The sequence below is a fragment of the Microplitis demolitor genome, chromosome 1 (assembly GCF_026212275.2).
Source record: "Microplitis demolitor isolate Queensland-Clemson2020A chromosome 1, iyMicDemo2.1a, whole genome shotgun sequence".
Classification (NCBI taxonomy): domain Eukaryota; kingdom Metazoa; phylum Arthropoda; class Insecta; order Hymenoptera; family Braconidae; genus Microplitis; species Microplitis demolitor.
Window position 1 is genome coordinate 12294465 of NC_068545.1, and position 23831 is coordinate 12318295.

Below are 23831 nucleotides of genomic sequence, written 5' to 3' on the forward strand. Positions count from 1 at the left end.
ACGAAGCTTTTCAAATTGTCTAAGCTCGTGACTGAACAGTATATGTATGTGTCATACATGCAGTATTTCTGTATTAAGTATATTGAAAAATATATTTATAATTTTAATAGCTAATTTTTAATTGTATAAAGAAATATATGTTTGTTTTATGTCATACATGCAAAGTTTAGTATGTAATAGTGTATGTCGTACATGCACGTATAGTTTTTCGTAACTTTAATATTTATTCATATTTGTTTCTATTGTAAATGATTATTTTCGTAAAGAATTTTTATATATTTTCATTACATTTATACCTACACATATATTTCTATACGTACATATAATATTATATATATATATATATATATATATTAGGGTGATTCGTTTTGAACGAACATTTTTTTTTCGCTCCTACAGCAAAATTCATTTTACACATAAAAAAAAAATTCCCCGAAAGTTTCAGCCCTTAATCTTATGTCTAAGTGCTTTTATTTTGATTTTGAAGTTTTCCCATTAAAATACATAGAAATATTAGGTTTTTTTTTCCCTATAACTTGGCGGCATTTCATGGCACTATAATGCCCATAGGGGTGATTTGTAGATAATTAGCTGCACTTTAAATGTCCTCACGACAATTTTATTATAACTTGTATGTTTCAGTTTTTATGCGAGATAGAAGTCATATTTTTAAGCAAATACTATATTTTTTGCACGTAAAGGCTAAACGGTTAGAGTTACGAAAAAAAAGTAAACGAAAATTTTGTAGGAAATTAAATTCTCTATAAAAAAGGTTCCATTCATAAAATCCATGAATTCCATCGGTTAAAAGATAAAACATTTAAGAATTTTTTTATTAAATGTTGAGAGAATAATACATTTTATGTGGTCTAAACTAAAAAATTATGCATTTTTTATTATTATCTCATGTTTATATACAGCAAGATAATAATTTGCGTAATTGTTTTGTTGTGCACTTTCCTCCTTTACTTTTGGCAATGAAAAATCTGTACTATATAATAGCTCGTGCAGGGATTGGCAAGTCAACTCCTTTTTCGTCTAAAAAGATATGAAATTCTAAATCGAAATCTTGCAGAAAGGAGGCACTGTAAGCGCACCGCTGTTTGACCTTGAACTTTTTTATAATTATTCACAATAGAGGCGCTTTTGATTAATCGCTATGCAATTGAGCATTCAATAAATTAAATTTCTTCTTGAAGGTCCTTACTATATTGACTATATCGTCAATTATATTATTCAGTTTTTGAGGTTACTTTTTGCTGTTAATTGCTGTGCGTGCAGATAAATATTTTCTCTAGATAAATAATTAAAATATCAACAACATTATTTGTTTACGTAATATATTAAAATAATTCATTCATACAGTTAAAAAAATACTCAAATTATGACGGAAAAAATTAGTTTTAATAAAGTATACAATTATTTTATTGTATTCGAGTCGACTAAACTAAATAAAAATAAATTACCGACTTATCGTGATATTATAAATGTTTTTATGGACAAGCATCGTTATTTGAATTTTACAATTCGACAAAGCTCAACTGAAGTAATTAATGATGTGCACGGTATATGGAACAAATTTTGTATTCCGATCGGTCGTATACAACATCACATAAAAAAATTTGAAAAATTTTATAACTTATATAAAGAATTAAAAGTTAATCGCAACAAAAAAAAAAAAAATCACCGATTCAACAAAAAATAATCAAAAGTTTCAATGGAAAATTGGATCAATTATTCGATATTGCTAAACGCAATGAAACTGCAATTTTGCCAGATCATTTGCGTAAATATCTAACAGAATGTTGTGAAAACAATAGGAGTTATAAATCTGCACCAATTGAAAATAAGTTACCGGAAGATTTATGCATAGAGTTGAGTAAAAAATTATCACAGACTTCGATATCAGATATTGCCAGTATTCAATCGTCAAAATGTAGTGATCTTAAGCGTGCTCACTCTGATTATGAGGACGAGAGTCCTCCAGCTAAGACTAAAAAAATAAACATCATGACACCGGACCTTGTTTCCACATTAGATCGTACACAAACCAGCAATAGGCAAGCAATGTACATAATCGCTTCGGTACTCGGCAGTCTTGGATTAGATACCGATGATTTTAATCTAAGCTATTCAACCATTTTTAATGCTCGTAATAAATTCAGAATAGATATTGTGGAGGCATTAAAAAATGATCATAATATCGCTGAGTGTCTTGTCGTCCATTGGGATGGAAAATCACTTCCCACTGTTTTAAGCAAAAAAAAAGTGAAACTACTTCCGATTGTAGTCTCCAGAGTTGGTACTGAGCAACTACTTGACGTTCCAAAACTTGACAATGCAACAGGATTTAATCAATCTGAAGTTATTTTTGAGGTTTTGAACGAGTAGAATATTGTTGATAGAGTAAGAGCAATGTGTTTCGACACTCCTAGCGTTAACACTGGTAAATTATTCAATTATATGAACAGGAAAAAAAAGGCTCGAAAATTTATCAGTTGGCGACATATTTTTTACTTTGAATTTACATTTATATACTAATAATTTTGAAACAAGGCTTTTTATCAAAATATGAAACATATAAGAAAACAAACTTCATGATTTGCTGCAGTTAATTTAATAAATATTACTTATTTGATTGATGTATGTCATAAATTAATTGAATTTCACACTTTAATTATTAATTGATATCTAAATTCAAAGGTTTTTATTTACTTTTTAAGATAATTCATAGTAGTAATTTTAAATTCACAAAAATGAATAAACTAATTTGCGTAGAATATATGAAAATACTAATTAGTGATGATAAATTCCGATTCTATTTCGTATCAATCTTCGAGATTTATTAATTATTGACGAAAAATATCATTTTTTGCTTTTTTCTATAAATTGTTTATATTCTTTTTTTTTCGGTATAGAATTACTTGTTTGTAAATTTGTAAATTAATGTTGTTTCGTAAAAATATGATGTCACTTCAAAACATTTTTTTTAATTTTTATCTTCATCTTAATGTAGGTCTTCAGAACGGAACATGCACTTTATCAGCCCAAAAATTACAAAAAGATTTATTGTATCTCGCATGTCGTCACCACATTTTTTAAATAATTTTACGCAATACAGTAGAAGTTGCTTGGCTAACTACAACAGGCCCAAATGTGCATATTTTCGAGAGATTCCAAGATTTTTGGGAAAATATTGATCCTTCTCCATATGATATTGGAATTGATGACTTAGCAATAAAAGACATTCTTATTGAAACAAAAGAAGATAAACTTCGTTTTATAGAAACTCAACTTAAGGTATTAGTTATAAAAATTAAAATATTAGTTAGATAATGCAACATATAGAATACTAGTTTAAATAAAAATTATTTGATTTATTTTAAATGATTTCCGATCATCATGTCCTATGATTATTATCCTCAACATAAAAATCCAGGACAAAAATATCCTGAACGAAAAAATCTGAGACAAATATAGATATTTACAGGATTTATCCTGGTTGATCAGGGTTTTCTATTTAAAATATTTTTGTACGGACGAATGTGCTAAGATTTTATTATCTAGTATTTTCTTGTCTCGGATATTGTGGCCGGTTACCATTTTAAATATTTTAATAATAGTCAGTTTACAGTTATTAATAATTAATTTTATCAGTTTATGGTAATTAAACGATAAATACTATAAAAGAATTAATATCAATTGGTATTTCATATTATTTACAATTTTTTTCATTAGGATCATTTACCAAGAGATGATTATCGTGAGTGTTTGATGCTTATTTATATTTTTTTGAGAGGTGTTCCCAAAAATGGCGTAAAATTTAGAGCTCCTGGCGCAATGAACCATGTGAGGTGGTTATTCAAAGCATTGTATTGTTTGAAAATTTATTTGTTTAGAAAACAATTTTCAATAAAAAAATCAGATGTTGACGCTCTCCGAGAAATATGTGTTTTTTTGGTTTTATTTTACCTTGAAAGCTGGTTTACTGCTATGGATGCGACAAAAGCTACGAATGGTGATTTGAAATTATTTCAGAATTTATTAATTTACAAGAGCATGCATTCGAAAATTGCTGATGCTTCTCTAGCAAAATTATCCCGTCATCTTTGGTACCTGAGCAAACGACTTGCTTATTTAGCACTGTTTGATCCAGCCGTATCACATGAACAAAAAGTAAAAATGGTGAAGTCGATTAAAAAAAAAAAAGAAACACTTGCTATTAAGGAAAAACGTCTCATTCTTAACAAAAATAAATTTGATTTATTGGCTACGAAAGAGATAAGTGATTTTGTTAGTCAGAAATCTCTTTTTATTTTTAAACAGTTTGAGTTGTCCACTGGTTTTCTTGAGATCAATCCTGACTTATGGGAATCTAATGACAATTATAAAAAATGCCTAGAAACATTTAAGCAGCTAAAAGTTGTGAATGATACAGCGAAACGAGGGGTGGCATTGATCGAAAAATACAATCAATGTCTCACTCAAGACGAAAAACAAAGGCAACTAATTTTACAAGCAGTCCAAGACCACCGCAAAAAATATCCATCATGTAAAAAAGAAAATTATATGTCACAGAGCACTTAACTAATTAATGTATAAGAATATTTCATTCTACAGTCAGAAATATATGGTAAACAAATGAGAAAATATTAAAAAAATGTATAATTTTTTAGTTTAAACCACATAATATTTATTATTCTCTTAACATATAATAAAAAAAATTCTTAAATGTTTTATATCTTTTAACTTATGGATTTTATGGATTTCATGTATGAGATGTTTTTTGTAGAGAATTTAATTTCCTACAAAATTTTCATTTACTTTTTTTTCGCAACTCTAATCGTTTAGCCTTTACTTGCAAAAAATATAGTATTTGTTTAAAAATATGACTTCTATCTCGCATAAAAACTGAAATATACGAGTTATAATAAAATTGTCGTGAGCACATTTAAAGTGCAGCTAATTATCTACAAATCACCCCTATGGGCTTTATAGTGCCATGAAATGCCGCCAAGTTATAGGGAAATAGAAAAAAAACCTAATATTCTTATGTATTTTAAATGGGAAAACTTCAAAATCAAAATAAAAGTACTTAGAAGTAAGATTAAGGACTGAAACTTTCGGGGAAATTTGTTTTTATGTGTACAATGATATTTTGCTGTGGGAGCGAAAAAAAAAATGTTCGTTTAAAACGAATCACCCTAAAATATATATATATATATATATATATATATATATATATATATATAGGGTGTCAAACATATGATTTCCGCTGATTTGCCCTGCCGAGTACTCGTTGTTCGAAATGTTCATCAGTCAATCGATTGAATTTCGGTAGATTGAGCATTGTCGTAAAACTAAACATTCTCTCGATAGGTGCTGACGAAGGCAGTGGAGTATTATATTTTAAAAAAACTTTTTGTATCAAACGATAATTCTTTAAAACTTTGATATCTTGATTTGAGCACCCTAAATAGTTAATTGCCTGTATATTTACTTCACCGCTGGTGTTGGTAATTTTAAATTCCGGAATAATCGAATTATTCCCAAATTTCAATCCACTTGGAGTCTTACCTGGTTCATATAACGCAGTAGTTTTTTAAGCTTCTTCCTTTAGCGCATCGATAAAAATATTGTGCGGATTTTATTGATCTTTCTGACTAAAATGACTGACCCAGGTTTCTTTGTACGCAGGGTGACTAATGGCTGCCATAGCTCCATCAACACCAGCAGGTTCTAGCTTGAATAAGTAATCAAATCTTTTTCCAATACTTTCACTGATACATTGAAGGATAGGTTCACAAAATGTAATTTTAGAATCGTTATATAAAACATCAACATTGTGTTTAAATTTCACAATGGCGGGAAATAGAATCCCATAATGACAGTCATCGGCTTGTAATTTGTCAATAGGTTCAGCTCAGTCTTTCATAGACATTTTAAATTCGTTGGAATATTCAAATTCAGAGTCATCAAAAATTTTTTTCCGTTAAATTATTAGATTTATCTTGACTTTTACTTCGAATGCTTACTATATGAACAATACAGTCGTAGAAAGAATTCCATCTGGTAAAGACAGGTTGTTTCAAACAAACACCTAGATGCGTTCTTGAATATTCATTTTTTTTAGTGATTGTAATATTTTCCGAAGCTTTGTACATTTATTCACAGTGATTGTGTGTATTTTAATTAACTCTTTAGAATTTTTCATCATATTCTGTACATCTGTAGTCACTATAAGACTGAAGGTGTGACTTGCGCAGCGTAAAGGTCTCGGTTATGTATAAGTATTGTTGGTAATTAATCCAACGCCATCGAAATTAAGGCCGATGTGATCAATAGAAGACTCTTTATCATCACGCACAAATTCACGATCCGCATTTTCTTCAAATTTTACTGAATCAATGTCATCTAAAAATGCTTTAGTGTAAAGAAGACTTTAGTGTGAGGAGGAAAAACAATTTTATAAATATCAATTAAGGTTTAAATTATTATAAACCCATTGATAAATTTTTAAATCCCATTTAATGCACTTATAAAAGTATTTGACAATATTTAATAATCTTTATTAACTGCTGATGAATCAATTTTTAAACATTTGATGATTTAGTAAATATTTATTTACAGTAAATAAATAATTTCTTAAATATTATTCATTAATGGTTGATAAATATTTATTAACAGTTTACAACTATTTCTTCATAGTTAATAAATATTTGTTAACTATTGATAGATATTCATTAACTATTTATCAGCAACTGTTTTGATTATTGGATAAAAAGAAAGTCAAAAAATTATACTTTGACATTTTATACAATCTGATAACTTCGATAGATAATAGGATTTCCTTAGATCAATTAGATTAATAATTTTTTTTTAAAAAAGAAGAGATAATAAATTTACTAACCGTCAATAAATATCTGTTAACTGTTAATCGATCAATTTATCTTTGAGATATATGAGATTGATGTGAAATTTGAAAAATTTTTACCGCATCAGAGAAGAATAAAAAGATAAGTATATTTACCTAACAATTCTTCTTCTTCCGAAATTATTCCAAATCCTCGAAAGGCTTTTATAAAATTAGAACCGTTGTAGGTTACTGTAGCTCGGATTTCGAATTTAAATTATATGAAGCATGGATTTGCAATAATTTGGCTGCTATTGCATCGTATGAATAAGTACCAAGTAACCAGCATCCACCACGGATTTTACTGACTCTTCTGATTTCTTCAAAAATTTTGGCAGTTTGCAAATCAATTTTTTTTTGCACTTGATATCTCGTCCAATGTTTCAATCGCTCTGTTCCTTTCTTGATATCAAAATCTACAGATAAGTTAGATAAATAAATATAACGTAGTATTACAATGAAAACACATGAATAAATAAATAAAAAAATAAGCTCATACGATCAAAGATTTCTCAAAATGATGGTTTCTCGACGATATTTTGAGGCAGTGATGTATTCATGATCAAAGGAACGATGTCATTATGAAATTGTTCAGTATTATATACACATGACCAGCGTGATCAATTGACACTATTAGTCGGTTTTCGGCTTCTCTTTTCATTAGCATACTGTTGATATTCATTATGAATCGCTGGGTGAATTTTCTAAAAGGAAAAAGATTAATAGTCAATAAGATTTCAAAATAAGTTTTTTCAAAAAAAAAACGTCAAATTACGAAATAATTTTTCTTATTTGAACATAAAAATGAACAAATTTCAATAGAATTAGATACCTATTGTTTCAGTGATAATTGAACTATTCAACTTCGCGCTACGAAAATAGAAGATTTTCGAAAAATTTGGGACCGTCCCGCAATGTCAACCGATTTCAAGTTTTTTTTTTATTTTTACGCAGGACAATTTTTTTTTAATAAGAAAATAATGAAATTACTTTATGCTCGGAAATTTACTCCCATTCAACATTTAATTTTAGTTTGTAATCTTAAATTACATTAAGACTTACTTTTGAATGAGTAGTGAAATTTGACGTGACTCGTAAAGAATTAATAATTGTTTTAGGAGGCTTACAATAACAACAAATCGCGTGTATTTTATCGTTTTGATTGAACTTTTCCAAATTAACTTTAAAACATTTTCCATATATAGAAGGAATACTTGCAACTTCTTCTGCAAACCTTTTTTTTTCGATTTTGAAGTAGATTCGACTTCATCAGTCAAACTATTATTCGTAATATCTTTATTATTACTATTATTGAAGTGATCACTATCTTCAGCGGATAAAACATTAATATCATTTTTATTATTGTTCGGATCATGACTGTAATCTAAGACCCGGCTGTGATGTTCTTCGAATAATAGACTTTTAGTTAAGTTATTCAGCTCTTCTAAATTGTCATCACTTTCTGTGTTCTCCGTTTCAATACTCATAAATGCTGTGTTCTTAACAATCGTCCTTCGATTTTTTTTTTTTTTCAGGTGACTCTATCGTTTTAATGACCTTAATGCTGCAAAAATATCAACAGTTTCAAAATGAAAACACAATTCGTCCTTGTTGATCTTTATTAATTGTTTTATGTTTCCAACATTCAATTATGAAAATTAGTGAATAACAGTTACTCAATTCATTATATTCTAATTATTTTAGATCCATTATTTCAATTATTTCAGACAGCTGTATAATTAATAATTACTTTAGGGGTTCGAGTTTCAGTTCAAACAATTCTGAAAGGTTATGTTTTTGATATGACTTATGCCACTAGTAATATACACTTCATTATTTGTATATCACACCAGTGCCGCGGTACCGATCACAAGTATGTTGACAACCAATTTTCTTATACTTTGTAACTAGACCCAAAGTACCAACATAACAGATGCAAAGACTTCTCAAGTAAATAGCCGGCAAAGAGTATTATATTCAAACGATGTTTTATTTAATTCGATACGTTAAATAAATTTCTTAGATGATATGATAAATAAGTAAAATTTTTCAATTTATCCTGAGAGTTCGAATTATTCAAATTTGATTGCCGTGGAGATCGTGAAATTGTTTTTTTCCTTTAATTTAAGCATTCAGAAACAATAAATTTTTATTCAGCTTAAGCAAGTTTAATATGACATGAAAAATTTATTTGTTACTATAAAAAAAAAAATCCAAATTCAGAAAAAAAAATCTGAATTTCAAAAAAATTCAAATTTTCAAAAAAAAAACTTTCTCGCATTTTTGTATTTTTTTCAACATAATTATATCGATTTCCAAAAACAAAAATTCTTATACACCTTTTATATTATTATCATTAATTTCTCAGTGCGTGTGAATATGAAAGACATGCGAAAGTTACTGACTTTGAAATGACAAAAATGTGATACTTAACGATAAACCATATTAATTTTTATTTAAAAAATCTCTAAATACGCATTTTACTATTTTTCAGTAAATAACATTTATTTTATTCTCATTCAATTAAAAAAAAAACAATTCCACAGAGGAATTCTGGTAATAATATAAATGAAATCTCTTCCGCAGTGAAATTCACTTCCTGAGTGCTCAAATCAATTAAAAATCGTTGGCATTCACGTTGCTGAAGTTTTTGGTCGGTTTGTTGAGCGTCAGCAATGTGTCAGTGAAAATATTGTCGGTACCTGACACATGTCGAATATCGGTGGTGAATTGACCGATGAAATCGAGTCGACGAAATTGCCAAGGCGATGCTCTTTCGGTGCGCTGTTTGTAAACGTGCTGAAGCGGCTTGTGATCAGTGTAGATCGTAACATACCGGCCTTCGAATATGTGCCGAAAGTATTTTATAGCCTTGTAGATGGCGTTCAACTCGTGGTCGTACGTCGACAATTTTTGAATCGACGGGGACACTTTTCGACTGAAAAATGCCAGTAGTTGCCAGTTGTTATTAACTTTTTGCTGTAAAATTGCTCCAATACCAATTTCGGATGCGTTGGTGAATATTGCCTAGTCTGCGTCGATTTTAGCATGTACCAATAAACTAGCATCCGCAAGAGCTCGTTTAGCTGACTTAAAAGACTCTTGAAGTTCAGTTGTCCAGTTGACTGGATGAGAGCCTTTGACTTTGGGTGCTTCCAGGATTTCGTTAAGCGGTGCTAGAATTTCTTTAGCGTTCTTAATGAACTTTCTGTAGAAATTCACTATGCCAAGAAATCGACGAAGGGCTTTTACGGTAGTAGGAGGCTTGAAATTGACGATAGCCTCGACTCTTTCCGGTTGGATGCGATTAAGATATTGTCAACACATGGAAAGACGAAGTCAAGGTCATGAGTTACCTCGTCAATGAATCGTTGAAACGTTTGAGCCGTGTTTTTAAGCCCGAACGTTATAAACCGGAACTCAAATAATCCGAACAGTATGATGATCGCCGTTTTCAGCACGTCTTCCAATGCGACAGGTATTTATAAAAATTGCCTTTGCAAAATCGACGACTGAAAAGATGTTTTTACCGTGTAAACATGCGGCAAAGTCGTCAAGATAACGCAATTAATATTTGTCATTCAGCGTTCGACCGCTGAGCGGGCGGTAATCACCGCACGGCCTCCATTCTCCGGACTTCTTCTGTGCTAAATGAAGTGGTGAAGCCCAGGCGCTTGTGGAAGGTCTGCAAATACCTTCTTCGATCATTTTGCGGAATTTCGCTTGTGCGATTTTAAGCTTGTCTGGAGTCAGGCGTCTTGCTTTGCACGAAACTGGCGGTCCAGGTGACGTTCGTATATGATGCACCGTTGAATGTTTTTTCGTTTGACGCTGAGAAGCATCAGGTCATGTAATATTGGCAAATTTTTGCAATAATTCCATATACGCAGAATTACCATTGTCTGCTTTAATATTTGTTTCTACCGATGCCGTATGAGAATTTCTGGGTGTCTGTAAACCAGTGATGATATCATGAAGGCAGTTTCGTTTTAAGTCGACTAGTAAGTCATGACTTAAAGAGTCTGCACCTATCATCGCTTTAGTGACGTCAGCAATAATTAAATTCCATGAGAATTCACGCTGAAGTCCAAGGTTCAATGTAGGCGATTTTAAACCGTAGGTTTGAATTATCGAGCCGTTTGTGGCATACAATTGGTGTACTGATTGATTTCAGCTAGCCACGTGGAAAAACGGATAAATCGGAGCCGGGGTTGGCAAGATATTCAGGTTCTTGTAGTTCGGTCTCGGATAAACAAGCAGCAAGAAATCGATTGAGAATCATTGGCCGCTTGTACTGATTTTCGTTTAAGTTTTCCTGACATTTACATCCGGGAGCACATGATCGGGCATTTTTACCATGCATGTAATAGTACCAGCAGAAGTTAAACTTCTTCGGTATACGTGATCGCGATCGACTTCAGGATCTACCACGTTTGATTTTCAAGTTTTGAGCGTTATACGCTCAACCATACGATCAGCTGACTCGGCAAGCTTGTCAAGCGTTGAGGAACTGATAGCTTCGAGATATACTTGAATCTCATGTGGTGAATAATTCCGCGACTAGTTTGCCGGGAATGAGTTGTAACTAATTTAAAAATAAAAAATGAACAAAAATGTTTAAGTATAAAAATTTGCTGATTGCAAATTGATTTATTTTGTCCGAGAGCCAAGCTGCTGCTCGGTGAAGATTCTAGTTACAAACTGATAATTTTAAAACTTACAAAAATTGCTTTGAGTTAAAAATTTACAAAATGCTTAAGGCCCAAGTAAGTGGGAGTAAGAAAAATGAGAAAGCGGGAAAGCGGGAGTTGTGATTGGAGGCTACGGACATAGGATGTATCCGGAAAAGTGGAAAAAGGGCTGACTCAGCGTGGAAACGTGGTAAGAGGAAGGGGCACGATGAGATTGGTCAAGAAGGACGAGGACGTGGGACCATGTGTCTAGACTGATTTTATTGCAGGGATTAAAAAAATGTTCAAAATATGAAATAGAGTGGTTGTAAAGAAGGAGATTGGGAAATTTTACAAATTTAAAAATTTTAACTTAATCCCTAGACAATGAAATTACTTCGAGTACTACATTTAAACAGTAAATATTAGGACAAACAAAATAAAAATAAAATTTATAACTTAAGCCGGAACAGATGTCTTTTAGTACAATACATAATAAAAAAAAAGGAAAGTTGAAAAATATAATATTCCGTCTTTAAAATAACTTGAAGAAAAAATATTAAAAAAATAATAAAATAGTTGAATAAAATAATTATGCAAAATAAATTTTATAATTAAAATCTACTTTCGCGACGGAACATGTGGCATGTGCGAAAACCAACGTGCTTTAATTATAGCGTCATCAATGCTGGAGACTAGTGTACGCAGATGACGTAAATGTTGCGAAGGAGTCCGATCGCCAAGTCTCTCTGTCGAGGATCTGAGTAATTCGTATTTCTTCGGATCTCGTGAAGCATTTTATTAAAGCGACTTGGAGGTCATTGTATGGATTGATCACAGCTCGCGAAAACTTTTATTACAACTCGATTTGCACTAATGGTCCCTCGAATTGACACTGATGCGGCATAACGTCTATAAAATTCCCAGCAATACACCGGCGGTGATGAAAGATAAAAAACTGCACAGTGATAGAAAAATCACTGCCCAAATTAACACAAAATTAACTGCGAATAGAAAAAAATCACGGTCTTGCCAATTAAACGGCAACGCGACAAAATATTCGCGGCAAAACGACACGAGAACTCGCGAGATTTCATAAACTGTGTAACGCACGTTTTCGACACTTCCCTTAAAAAGAGATCACGTCGGGGTCACCAATTTAGTGGTTAAGGGTAAAAATTAATTTTATTAGAATAAATCATTCAAACAACTAATAATGATAAATAAATGTTTTATTCAACCAACGCGATTAATACAGTAAAAAGAAAGTATACAATATGAAAATTGCTTGAATGCGTGTACGCACTTCAGCGGCGTATCTTGTAAATTTGTCTCTACGAATGAGGTATAGACGGAATGTGGAAAAATCGATGTTCGGCGTAGATTGCCGAAATTGATCGATCGTAATTATTGTAGCAACGCTACATATATATATATATATATTGTAACATGATAGAAAATTCGACATCGACTCGTGGTTTGAATTTATTTCAAATAAGAAATAGTTACCGGATGAGCAAATTTTAGTGACATCTAGAATCGAAAATTTCGACTTCGACCGACTAATTGATCCAACCCATGGATCGTGATGTGAGATCCGGACTAGACGCCGTACTGAACGGTCACGTTTTACGATTCGAGAAATTCGACCCGACCAAACGAACAATTTTGATTACGACTCTTGAACAACGCGAATTTTGTTCTATAAGAACAATCCGAGTGATTAACGAACAATTCATTGCGATAAGTAAATTTTTTTCACAAATAACCGCCGTCGTGAACAAGCGAATAAGCCGAAGCCTCGGCACGAGAACTGATCAAGTGTACGACCGATTGATTTGGTTTTATGAACAAGTGCAACGCGATTTGTGGAAATAATAAGTAAATTAATGATTGATTGTACGTACTAACTGTATGATAGTGAAATTTCACGCGTTACCGAAATAAAATATTATTTTATATTTTATTTTATTCCAATCGAGCAATTCCGAGAATTACGGATTATCTCCGTCTCATTCGTTGCGGCAGCCGAGTCTTGCCATGTAAAATACTCTGACGTCACCGGTCGAGTATTTCGTTAAGAACTACGTCGAGTGTGTTGATGAAATAAACGACGAGTTTGTTTTCTTTCGACAACTGACTGTTATTTTTTTTTTGCAAAACTGACTGTTTCCGATCAACTACGTTTTGTTGTACTTTGGTTTATATCGAGTCAAGCCGACAACGGCATTTATTATGTTTGTGTAACCCACACTTTTTGTGAAACCGATCAGTTATTTTGTCCATTGAATATACGACTAATTTGTTTCATTCTGATCACTTATTTTATCTGCCTGACCTTTCCCCGATCCGCCACCCTGAGCCGACATTTTACTAGTTATTTATTTGGTGATTATAGAATCACCTGGCGCCCAACTTGAAAGATTCTGACCAAGGTTGTCAAATAGTAAGTGTACTCGGACTTCACTCCGGTAGATCTCCGGTGGTGAAAAACCCGTTACAATATATATATATATATATATATATATATATATATATATATATATATATATATATATATATATATATATATATATTAGGGTGATTCAAAAAATAACAAATTTTTTTTTTCCTTCTCTTAAATAGGTTCAAAAGTTTCATTTAGATATAAAAAGATGCCTGTGAAAATTAGAGCTCTTAATATTAACAGTAAGAGGATCCGCATTGCACTTTCCTATTTTCCATAAGAATAACATGGAAAAAATTTTTTTTTGCATGTTCTGATTTGTATAACTAGCTAACGATGGATCATAGAAAAAATCGATAAGCATTATTTGTAGGAAATTGAATGCTCTAAAAAAAAAGTATCTCGTCATTTCTTGATAAATTCATTTGTTCAAAAGTTATTCGAGGTTGAAGTTGAATTTATATTAAATTTCGAGATCTGTTTACTTTTCGGGTAAAACTATTAGACTTATCACAAAATATTATAGGACTTTTTTTGAAGACATTTTTATTTCCTATAAATCATTATTCACAAAGTTTTTTTGAATTCCTGATCTTTTTCTAGTTTTTTTCATTTCAATCTCAAGTTCTTAAAATCCATCAGAAGATTATTTTTTTTTATGAGCTTGAGATTAAAATGGAAATAACTAGAAAACAATGCGGAAATCGAAAAAACTTTCTGAGTAACAATTTGTAGGAAATAAAAATGTCTATAAAAAAGGTCCTATATAATTTTGTAATAAGTCTGATAGTTTCGCCGGAAAAGTAGAAAGATCTCAAAATTGAACATAAATTCAATTTCAACCTTGAATTACTTTTGAACAAATGGATTTATCAGGAAGTGATAAGAAATTTTTTTCATAGAGCATTCAATTTTCTACAAAAAAATACTTAATTCTTTCTATGATGCATCATTAGCTAGTTATAAAAATCAGAACATGCAAAAAAAAATTTTCCATGTTATTCTTATGGAAAATAGAAAAGTGAAATGCGGGACCTCTTAATGTTTATATTAAGAGCTCTGATTTTAACAGGCGTCTTTTTATATCTAAATGAAACTTTTAAACCTGTTTGAGAGAAGACAAAAAAATTAAATATTTTTTTTTTAACTTCCGACATTAAAAAGTTAGTTCTGAGGCACCTCTAGAAAATGCTCACCAAATTTGAACCCTTAATACTAATAGGAGGATCCTCCTCATCACAGTTTTCGATTTTTCTTTCGTCTCTTATATTAAAGACCATATCTCATTATTCATTAATGGTTCAATCTAATGATTATACATGGTTTTATAAAAATTGGAATGCTCTATAAAAAGGATCGGTGTGATATCGTCTTTCACTATTTAAAAGATAGTCAAGATCAAAGTTTGAAGAATTTGGTAATAAAAAATTTTTATATAAATAATTTTCTCCGCCATTGAGAAATAATTATTGTCAAATGAGTGTGTCAAGCTATTGTAGAAAATTCGACGCTCTACAAAGGTCAGATGTGTATAATTTATTTTCCTAACCGCTTAGAAGATATTCATTGCCAAATCCCAATTCGTTTGTATTTCAAAAGTTTTTTCAATAAATATTTTAGATTCATCAACTTAGTTAATCAATTTTATGAATAATCATAAGAGTTCCAGTTCATGTCAATAGAATGAACGTTTTCAACTCTTTCTTAAATCTTTTCATAGATGTAGGTAAGTTTCACTTTTGGAAACAGAGATTAATACGGCAATTTACTATTTGGAAATAAATTAAAATTTATTTTTGAGAAATAAACTTCTTATTTTAGAAATGTCATGATGTATAACAATATAAAGAAAACAATTCTAATCAATTACAAATAATCAATTTATTTTGAATCACTACTTACGCGAATTCGAATTGAATTAAAAAATATATCTGTTCATGTCTTATTAAGAAAAAATTGGATTTTATTGCAATTGGGATGTTTTGCCAGATTTCCCAGGAAAATATACTCAATTATCAATTTTGTTGGAGAAAACTTACACTTAAATTTTTTTATAAATCAGTTAACAAATAATAAAACGAAATTCTGAATAGAAAGAAAATAACAAAAAAAAAAAAAAAAAAAAAAAAAAAAAAAAAATTGAAAAGAAAATGATTAAAAATATTACATTCTTGACGTAAACATTAAATCTAAAGTTAAAAATTATATTCTATTTATATTAGCTGAAATTCTTATGAATATTTGTAAAATTCATGAATTATGTTGTTAAATCTAAAATAGTTATTGAAAAACTTTTGAAATTCGAACGCATTGGGATTCGGCAACGAATATCTTGTAAACGGTTAGAGAAATCAATTAAACACATCAGACTTTTTTTATAGAACGTTGAATTTCCTACCAAACCATGTCATGCTCATTTGATAATAATTATTTTTTAATGACGTATAAAATTATTAATAAAAAAATTCATTTTTAATAAATTCTTCAAACTTTGATCTCGAATATCTTTTAAATAGTAAAAGTTATTGCTTAAGCACACCTATCCTTTTTTTGTGAAGCATTAAGTTTTCTATAAAAACATGTCTAATGATTTGGTTAAGCCATTAATGAATAATGAGATTTGGTCTTTTATTTAAGAGAATAAAGAAAAATTTGAAAGCTATGATAAGGAGGATCTTCCAATTAATATTAAGAGCTCAACTTTGATGAATGTTTTCTAAAGGTGCTGAAGAACCAACTTTTCAATGCCGGAAGTTAAAAAAAGAATGTTCGATTTTTTTGAATCCCCCATATATATATTAGACTGCGTCAAGAAAATCGACTATTTTTTTTTCTTTAGATACTGTGAAAATTATATTCCTGATGACCATGAAAAAAGTTATTGTGCAATTTTGAGCCCTCAATATTAGTATTAAGAGGTGTATCGTTACGACTATTCGTTTTTTGGCAGAAATTTCATTTTTTACCCAAAACTCGTAAATCATCTATTTAAAAAATTTGAGCAATACATGTTCTTGAAGAAAATTGGATTTCCTACAAAAAATCGCTCGTAGTATCAAGACCTTGAGCTCGAAAAAATCTTTGTAAATACATTTTCGAGCTCTTTGAGCTCGAAAACACTTTTGTCTGCCTTTGTTTTCGAGAAAAAACGTTTTTTACCATTTTTCCTCCAACGATGTCTCTCGAACGAATCGACTAGTTGAGACGTTTAAGGTGGCAATATACGCATTTTATTAAGTTCTACAGCTGCCCAAATTTTCAAATTGATTTATCTAGTCGTTTTTGAGATATTACGAAAATACTCGAAAAAAATATTTTTTTTGTAATTTTTCGGACAACGGTTTCTCTTCAACGAATGAACCGATTTTTATGGCTGAGATGGCATTCAACGCGGCTTATAAAGCTTTGGAGCCTAGTTGATTTTGGAACTAATCCATCGAGCACATTATAAGTTATTGGAAAAAAACATTTTTAAAAAATGTTTATTTTTTAAATATCTCTGAACGAGCCCTACCGATCAAGCTCAATTTTCTATCAGCTTTTACATATCGACAAGCCGCATCGAATGACATCTTGACGATCCAAATCTGTTCATCCGTTCAAAAGTTACACATATTTACATACATACACACATACATACACTCAGACATCATCTTGAAATTAGTCAGAATAGCTTTCTACAATCTCAAAATGTCAAGATCAGTTAGGAATTCGATTTTTAAAAGTCGGACCGAAACTATAATAACTTCCCGAATTTTTGAAAATTTTCAATTTCCTTAGCGGGAAGTTAAAAATTTGTAAGTTAATGTTCAGTTTTTTATAACTAAATTCATTCTTAAAACATCGAAAATCCCTTGACTGTCACGCTTATGGTCTTGTTAGCCTATTCCCAAAAATTTGAAAGAAGTTTGTATTCGTTAGAACAATTATGAATCCGGTAAATTCAAAAATTTCATCGACTTTATAAGATTTATAAATCATTATGCAATCAGTTTATTCGAATAATAGTACGTTCTATGGGCGTATCTAAATTATTTCACAAAACTTTATGGTTTACGATCCTGCGCAGCACGATATTTACTAAGAAATTGCGATTAGATCGAATTTGCTAGAACTCAATTATTAATAGTTTTATGTGATCATACAAAATTTTCTATAAAGTATAACGTAAACCGTTTTTATTTTCACGACGGAGACGTGAAACAAACCCGGAGTCGTATGTGGTCAACCAAGTGTATAAAAAAAATCTGGGCGTCGGTTGACCCTGCGGGCCAGCCCCAAAACTTCCCGCTGGTTTCGACCTCTTCGAGCTCGAAAATGCTATCACATGCAATTTTTTTTTTACGATCTTTTCAAGCTCTAACAAGTTACCTGTTATGCTAAAGTTTGAAACTTTAAGAATCGAAAATCATCAATGAAGCAGTTTTTAAAATTTAGTTCCTGATTATGTTCAGTAAAATAAGTGTATTGAGGTAGAAATCAATGTCAGGGATCAAAATCAAGATTCAAATAAGTTTTGACTCATGTAAGAAACAATAAAATATGAAATATCCGATAAAAATATTAAAAACTACGTTTTATCGACTTTTTTTGTTGATAATATGATTTAAACTAAAATCCAAGTTCGATGACATTATATGATCAAAAGAAACCATAAAAAGATGAGTTGGTATGATATCAGGCACATTTTAGTACGTTATATTATGATTTATCCGGAAAAAGTAACATAAAATGTTATTTTTTTAACATTTCAACGCCGATATCTTTTGAACTAATCAATCGATTTTGATAGTTGACGTGGCAATCAGCGCGTTTGGTTGAATTCTAGAGCTGATTAAAATTTGAAATCGATCGCGTCAGTCGTTTCGAAAATATTTAGAAAAAACCGTTTTTCACCATTTCTTTCTCCCGCGATAACTCTCGAACGAATTATCCGATTTTGATGTTTGAGGTGGCAATCGAAGCGTTTTATTGAGTACTAGAGCTGATTAGATTTTGAAATCGATCGTATGTCGTTTTTGAGAAATCAATAAAAAAATAAAAAAACAATTTTTTTTTTCGTAATTCGCAAATATTTTCGAGTCTATTCGATCGAATAATCTGAAATTTTTATGAAAGTTGATGGCCAACAAGCTCTTTCGATTGCCACCTCAACCATCCAAATCGATGCATTAATTCAAAAGTTACAAAGAGTTTACATACATACACACTCACACACACACACACACACACACACACACACACACACAATAGAATAGCTTCCTAGGACCTCAAAACGTCGACATCTGATGAAAACTCGATTTTCGAAAATCGGGGTGAAAACAATAACTTTACGAAATTTTTGAAAATCGTCGATTTTCTTAGCGGGAAGTTAAAAATTATAAATAACGATAATAATTATAACTAAAAATAATAAATAATTATAAATGAATTAAAGGGTTGCCTGGACCAGCTTCTTAGGCTGGGTTAGTGCACGAGGGCGCCAGCCCGGTTTTACAAAACGGACAAAAGCAATAACAATAAGGGGAGAGATCACGGGACAAAATCTTGAGTGAGAATTTATGCACTAAGCGGAATGAAAACTAAACAAACATATAATGGATAAAAATAATAATTAGGAATAATATGTGACGGGGTGACTTAGCATTCGACTGCCAGGTCAGTCAAATTAAATTTCGGGCCTCATTATCTTACGCACCAGCCATTGCGACGACCAAATTTTAATTGCTTCGCGCAACGGTGGGAGTAGTGGCCCAACGCAGCTCTTTATCAAACTCATTTTTCAAAAAGAGGAATCGTAGCCTGAATGCGGAGCTGAGCAGTCGCTCAATCTGCAGTACTGATTGTTCTTTGAATCTAACTGTGAAAAGTTTAATAGTCAGGCAGACGCCTTTAGTTAAGTCTGTTTCTTGTGAAGTTTTCTTTTGGTCTTCGTTTCCCGTCCAGTTTTGTCCAAGGAGGATCAGGAACATGGCTCAACACCTGGGACAAGTTGATGTAAGTTCCTTGGCATAGAGGTTAAATTTATTTTACAACGAAATTTGTCAAACACGGAGGGGAAAATTTCCCAAATAACTTTATCGTCTTTTATCAACTTCATTTATTTATATATATATCTGATTGATTTTATTTGATTTATTTAATCGCTGCGCATGCAGAACCTTTATTCATTGTCAGTACTTTCCTCGTTACTGTACGAATAATCCTTATCAAGTTTAATGTCGCCATTAATAATTATAAATATAAATTCTTGCTAATAAAATTAAATAAAATTTGAATTTCGGTATCGCGGGTATCCGAGTAAAAATCATCAGGCACCCGATGATAGAGTGTCGCGCATGCAGAGTGGAATCCTGTAAGTTTCTGCAGTAATAAAATTTATAAATTATTTTCCAAAGACTCTAAATTTCAACTATTTATTATTAAATAAAGTAACAATTTATTGTAACAAATTAATGTCATTTATATTTATATCTATATTTTATTTCAACCTATTTTCACTATCCTAAATCGAGCCGCGTACTCGGTTATATCAGGCATTTTCGAACTCGGTGTTCAACGTTCAGAAGGGCTGTCCGAACCTCCTGGTACGAGGAAGCCAGGGCAGACCCTTACAAATTACTACTAAATATATCCAGGAAACAAACAAATAAATATTGGCTATTACTGGGTTCCTTTTACGAAATTATTCAATTTAAAATATATTTAAATAAAATCAACAAATGGTTACAATAATAATCAATTCAATTCAAATAATATTATTATTATTCACTGGGGAAACCAAATTACAAGTTATAAATTTTTACCCAATATGATTAATATAGATTGTAAATAAATAAAATAATACTAATCTTTTTCTTTATTTTATATTATTTACTCTGGGGAGAGAAAGACGCAGGTACTCAATACATATTTGGCAACACTGAGTTGCATACCATTAAATTATAAAAGAAATTTTACCCAGAGAAATATTATTTTAAGAACTGTTGTGAGACAAGGAGCTACATACGCTATCCTTGTCTAATCTTCTAAGAAATTTACTCGACGCGTCTTAGTACATATGCACCCAGATGCCGTAACGGACACCGAATATATTCAACTTATTATAACAATAACTCAGGTTCAATTATTCATCAATTATCTATCGCGATCTACTCTATTGAAGGACCAGCGATAGCCGATGCAACAAATGACGATACAATTGACATACCGGCGTTGATAACAATTTACTTCTGGAACTTTTGGATAATAAATATCACATGAACTATATTTTTACTTTAGTATAACAAAATACTAATTACCCAAATTAAATGAACTTTAACTATTTAATAACTTTATAACGGCTACTGGGCCAAAACAATTTACTCAAAAATGATCACGGACAACAACACGTCCTACCTTTACAAAATTCCGGTCCTATCTGATTATTTTTCGTTGAATTTTCCGAGGGAGGGGTATCACTCCCGTGTTATCCCCTCTCATGACCTCGGACTCGAAATTTTCAATTAAAATAAAATATTTAAAGTCATGAAACGACCTGAGTTATTTTATAATAATAAATTAAATAATATTTTCTATTTATCAACATAAACATAATAATTATTAACCCTTTAAACGATTCCATAATAATTATTTCAGTGCACCACGTGGCTGGAGAAAAATATTGAATTTTATCCCGACTATATCGACTTACTCTCACTTTGGTCGATATTTTTATGTATGCTCTACACACACGCGTGGTACTGACTGAAATGAAAATATCGATTAAGTACATAAATTCAAAATAATTATCAAAACATAAATAAATTCATAATTAAATCATACTAAAATAATCCATCATAATAATAGAAATATTTAAATAATAATAAATTATAATAAATAAATGCGCTTCATTTGAGCTAGGAGGTGTTGTCAAATTCACGGCGAGATGGAAAAGTGCGCGCAGCGATTCACGTTTGAATCGCTACGTGACAAAAGTTATAAAATTATATAAAAATTAAAAAATTCTATTAAAGTTTTTTGACTAAATAGATAAATATGTACGATTATATACAAAATAATGTTATTTTACATATTTATATGAAATTGAACTACAAAGATTTATATTTTTACACATAAATATCAGTGGCTATACCGTGTAATCACAGTGGATACACCATGGAACCATGGTGGTTGAATGGCACAAAGACACCGTGTAATCACGGTGGATACACCGCATAATCACAGTGGATACACCGCGTAATCACAGTGAATACACCGTGTAACCACCGTGAATCCACGGTGTTTCTACCGTAATTTAAATCCACGAGAGATATATTATCGAGTTCGACAAATATCAGGCATTCCTGAAGTTTACTCAATATTTTTATATATATAATGTAACCCCATGAGATTTCCGTATTTATGTTTCTGTAACTAAGATCATTTTTTCCAGATCATCAAGGGTATTAAATATAATCAGTCAGTTGACTGGTGGTCATTTGGAGTATTACTGTATGAAATGTTGACCGGTCAGTCACCGTTTTCTGGTTGCGATGAAGATGAGCTGTTCTGGAGTATTTGCAATGAGCGGCCGTTGATACCTAAGTATTTAAGCCAAGACGCAATTGATATTTTATCATACTTATTAGAAAAAGATGCGGAAAAAAGGCCACTTGGGCACGAAGTCCAGACCCATTCTTTTTTTCTTGTGAGTAAATGACAAGTCTTCTAATTAAATGAATATGAATCTTCTGTGTGATAATTTGATCAAAAACTTACTGTCATTTTTACTAATATTTCACAGAGTATATATTGGGATAGACTAGAAAAAAGACAACTTCAGCCTCCATTCAGACCTGTTTTCGATCACACAGCTGACACAAAATATTTTGATACAGCGTTCACTACAGAGGAAACCCGTCTCACGAAAATGTCTGAACAAGATTTAGCTTCAATCAACCAAGAATACTTCAGAGGCTTTTCGTATACAAACCCAAATGCTACGAATTGAAAACTTTATAGAAATACTGATCAAGAAAGACAAAGTTTATCCATAAGAAATAAGCAATCGTTCATGTACCGGATTAGAATGCTCTATTTTTATATGTAGAGCATGAAATGAAGTGAATTAATAAAATCCTTTACACTAAATGAAAAAAGAATGATGTTCGTATCATTTCTGAAAAACCTGTACAAATAAAATTTATTGCATAAGCGAGCCTGCTGAAGGTGGGTGCAGTTCAATCGTGATTATTCGCCGTACCTTGGTCGAACACTATTATATAATTGATTACTTGCAATAGACCCTACGAGTTAACTACGCAACTGTTAGCGTTTAAATTAAATACTTCTTCCAGCCGCAGGCTACGCCACGCAGTGCTCACACATGGCGTCATATTTTCATAGCGTTATCCCTGTTTAATAGTAAAAATGTTATCCAGGTCTAATGATTACCCGGTTTATTGAAAAATTTATTTAGGAATAAAAATAGGATGGAGATCATCGTCTTCGAACAAGACGCTACGTATAATTACATTCGAGCTTCGCCAGGCTTCAGTGGGCTCGCTTGATCAATCAATTAAAATTAATTACGTTATATTTGCATGTATAATTATACTTGCATCACGTTTTCGATAATTATATAATTCATTACTTGTTGATGCTTAGAAAGCCAGGTAATATTTTTTGTATTTAAATACATATGTTATGTCCAAATAAATTTTTTTTTTCCTCTAATAGTTATTTAAAAATAATTATTACAGAGCTCTTCTTTTCAAAAGCGCGCGAAAACGCAGCGTCAGATTTTTCCACTTTTTTATGC

The 23831-nt window shown here is 31.1% G+C and overlaps 1 protein-coding gene across 1 annotated transcript in view; it reads left to right on the forward strand.

Annotated features, from left to right (window-relative positions):
• LOC103573741 (putative protein kinase C delta type homolog) overlaps positions 1-23149 on the forward strand; it is a 435992-nt gene extending 412843 nt beyond the window's left edge. The window contains exons 5-6 of the mRNA XM_053739097.1: positions 22464-22718; positions 22815-23149. Of these exons, the coding sequence (XP_053595072.1) occupies positions 22464-22718; positions 22815-23021 (462 nt within the window). The 3' untranslated portion in view covers positions 23022-23149. The remainder of the gene's footprint in view (positions 1-22463; positions 22719-22814) is intronic.
• Positions 23150-23831: the final 682 nt, after the last annotated feature.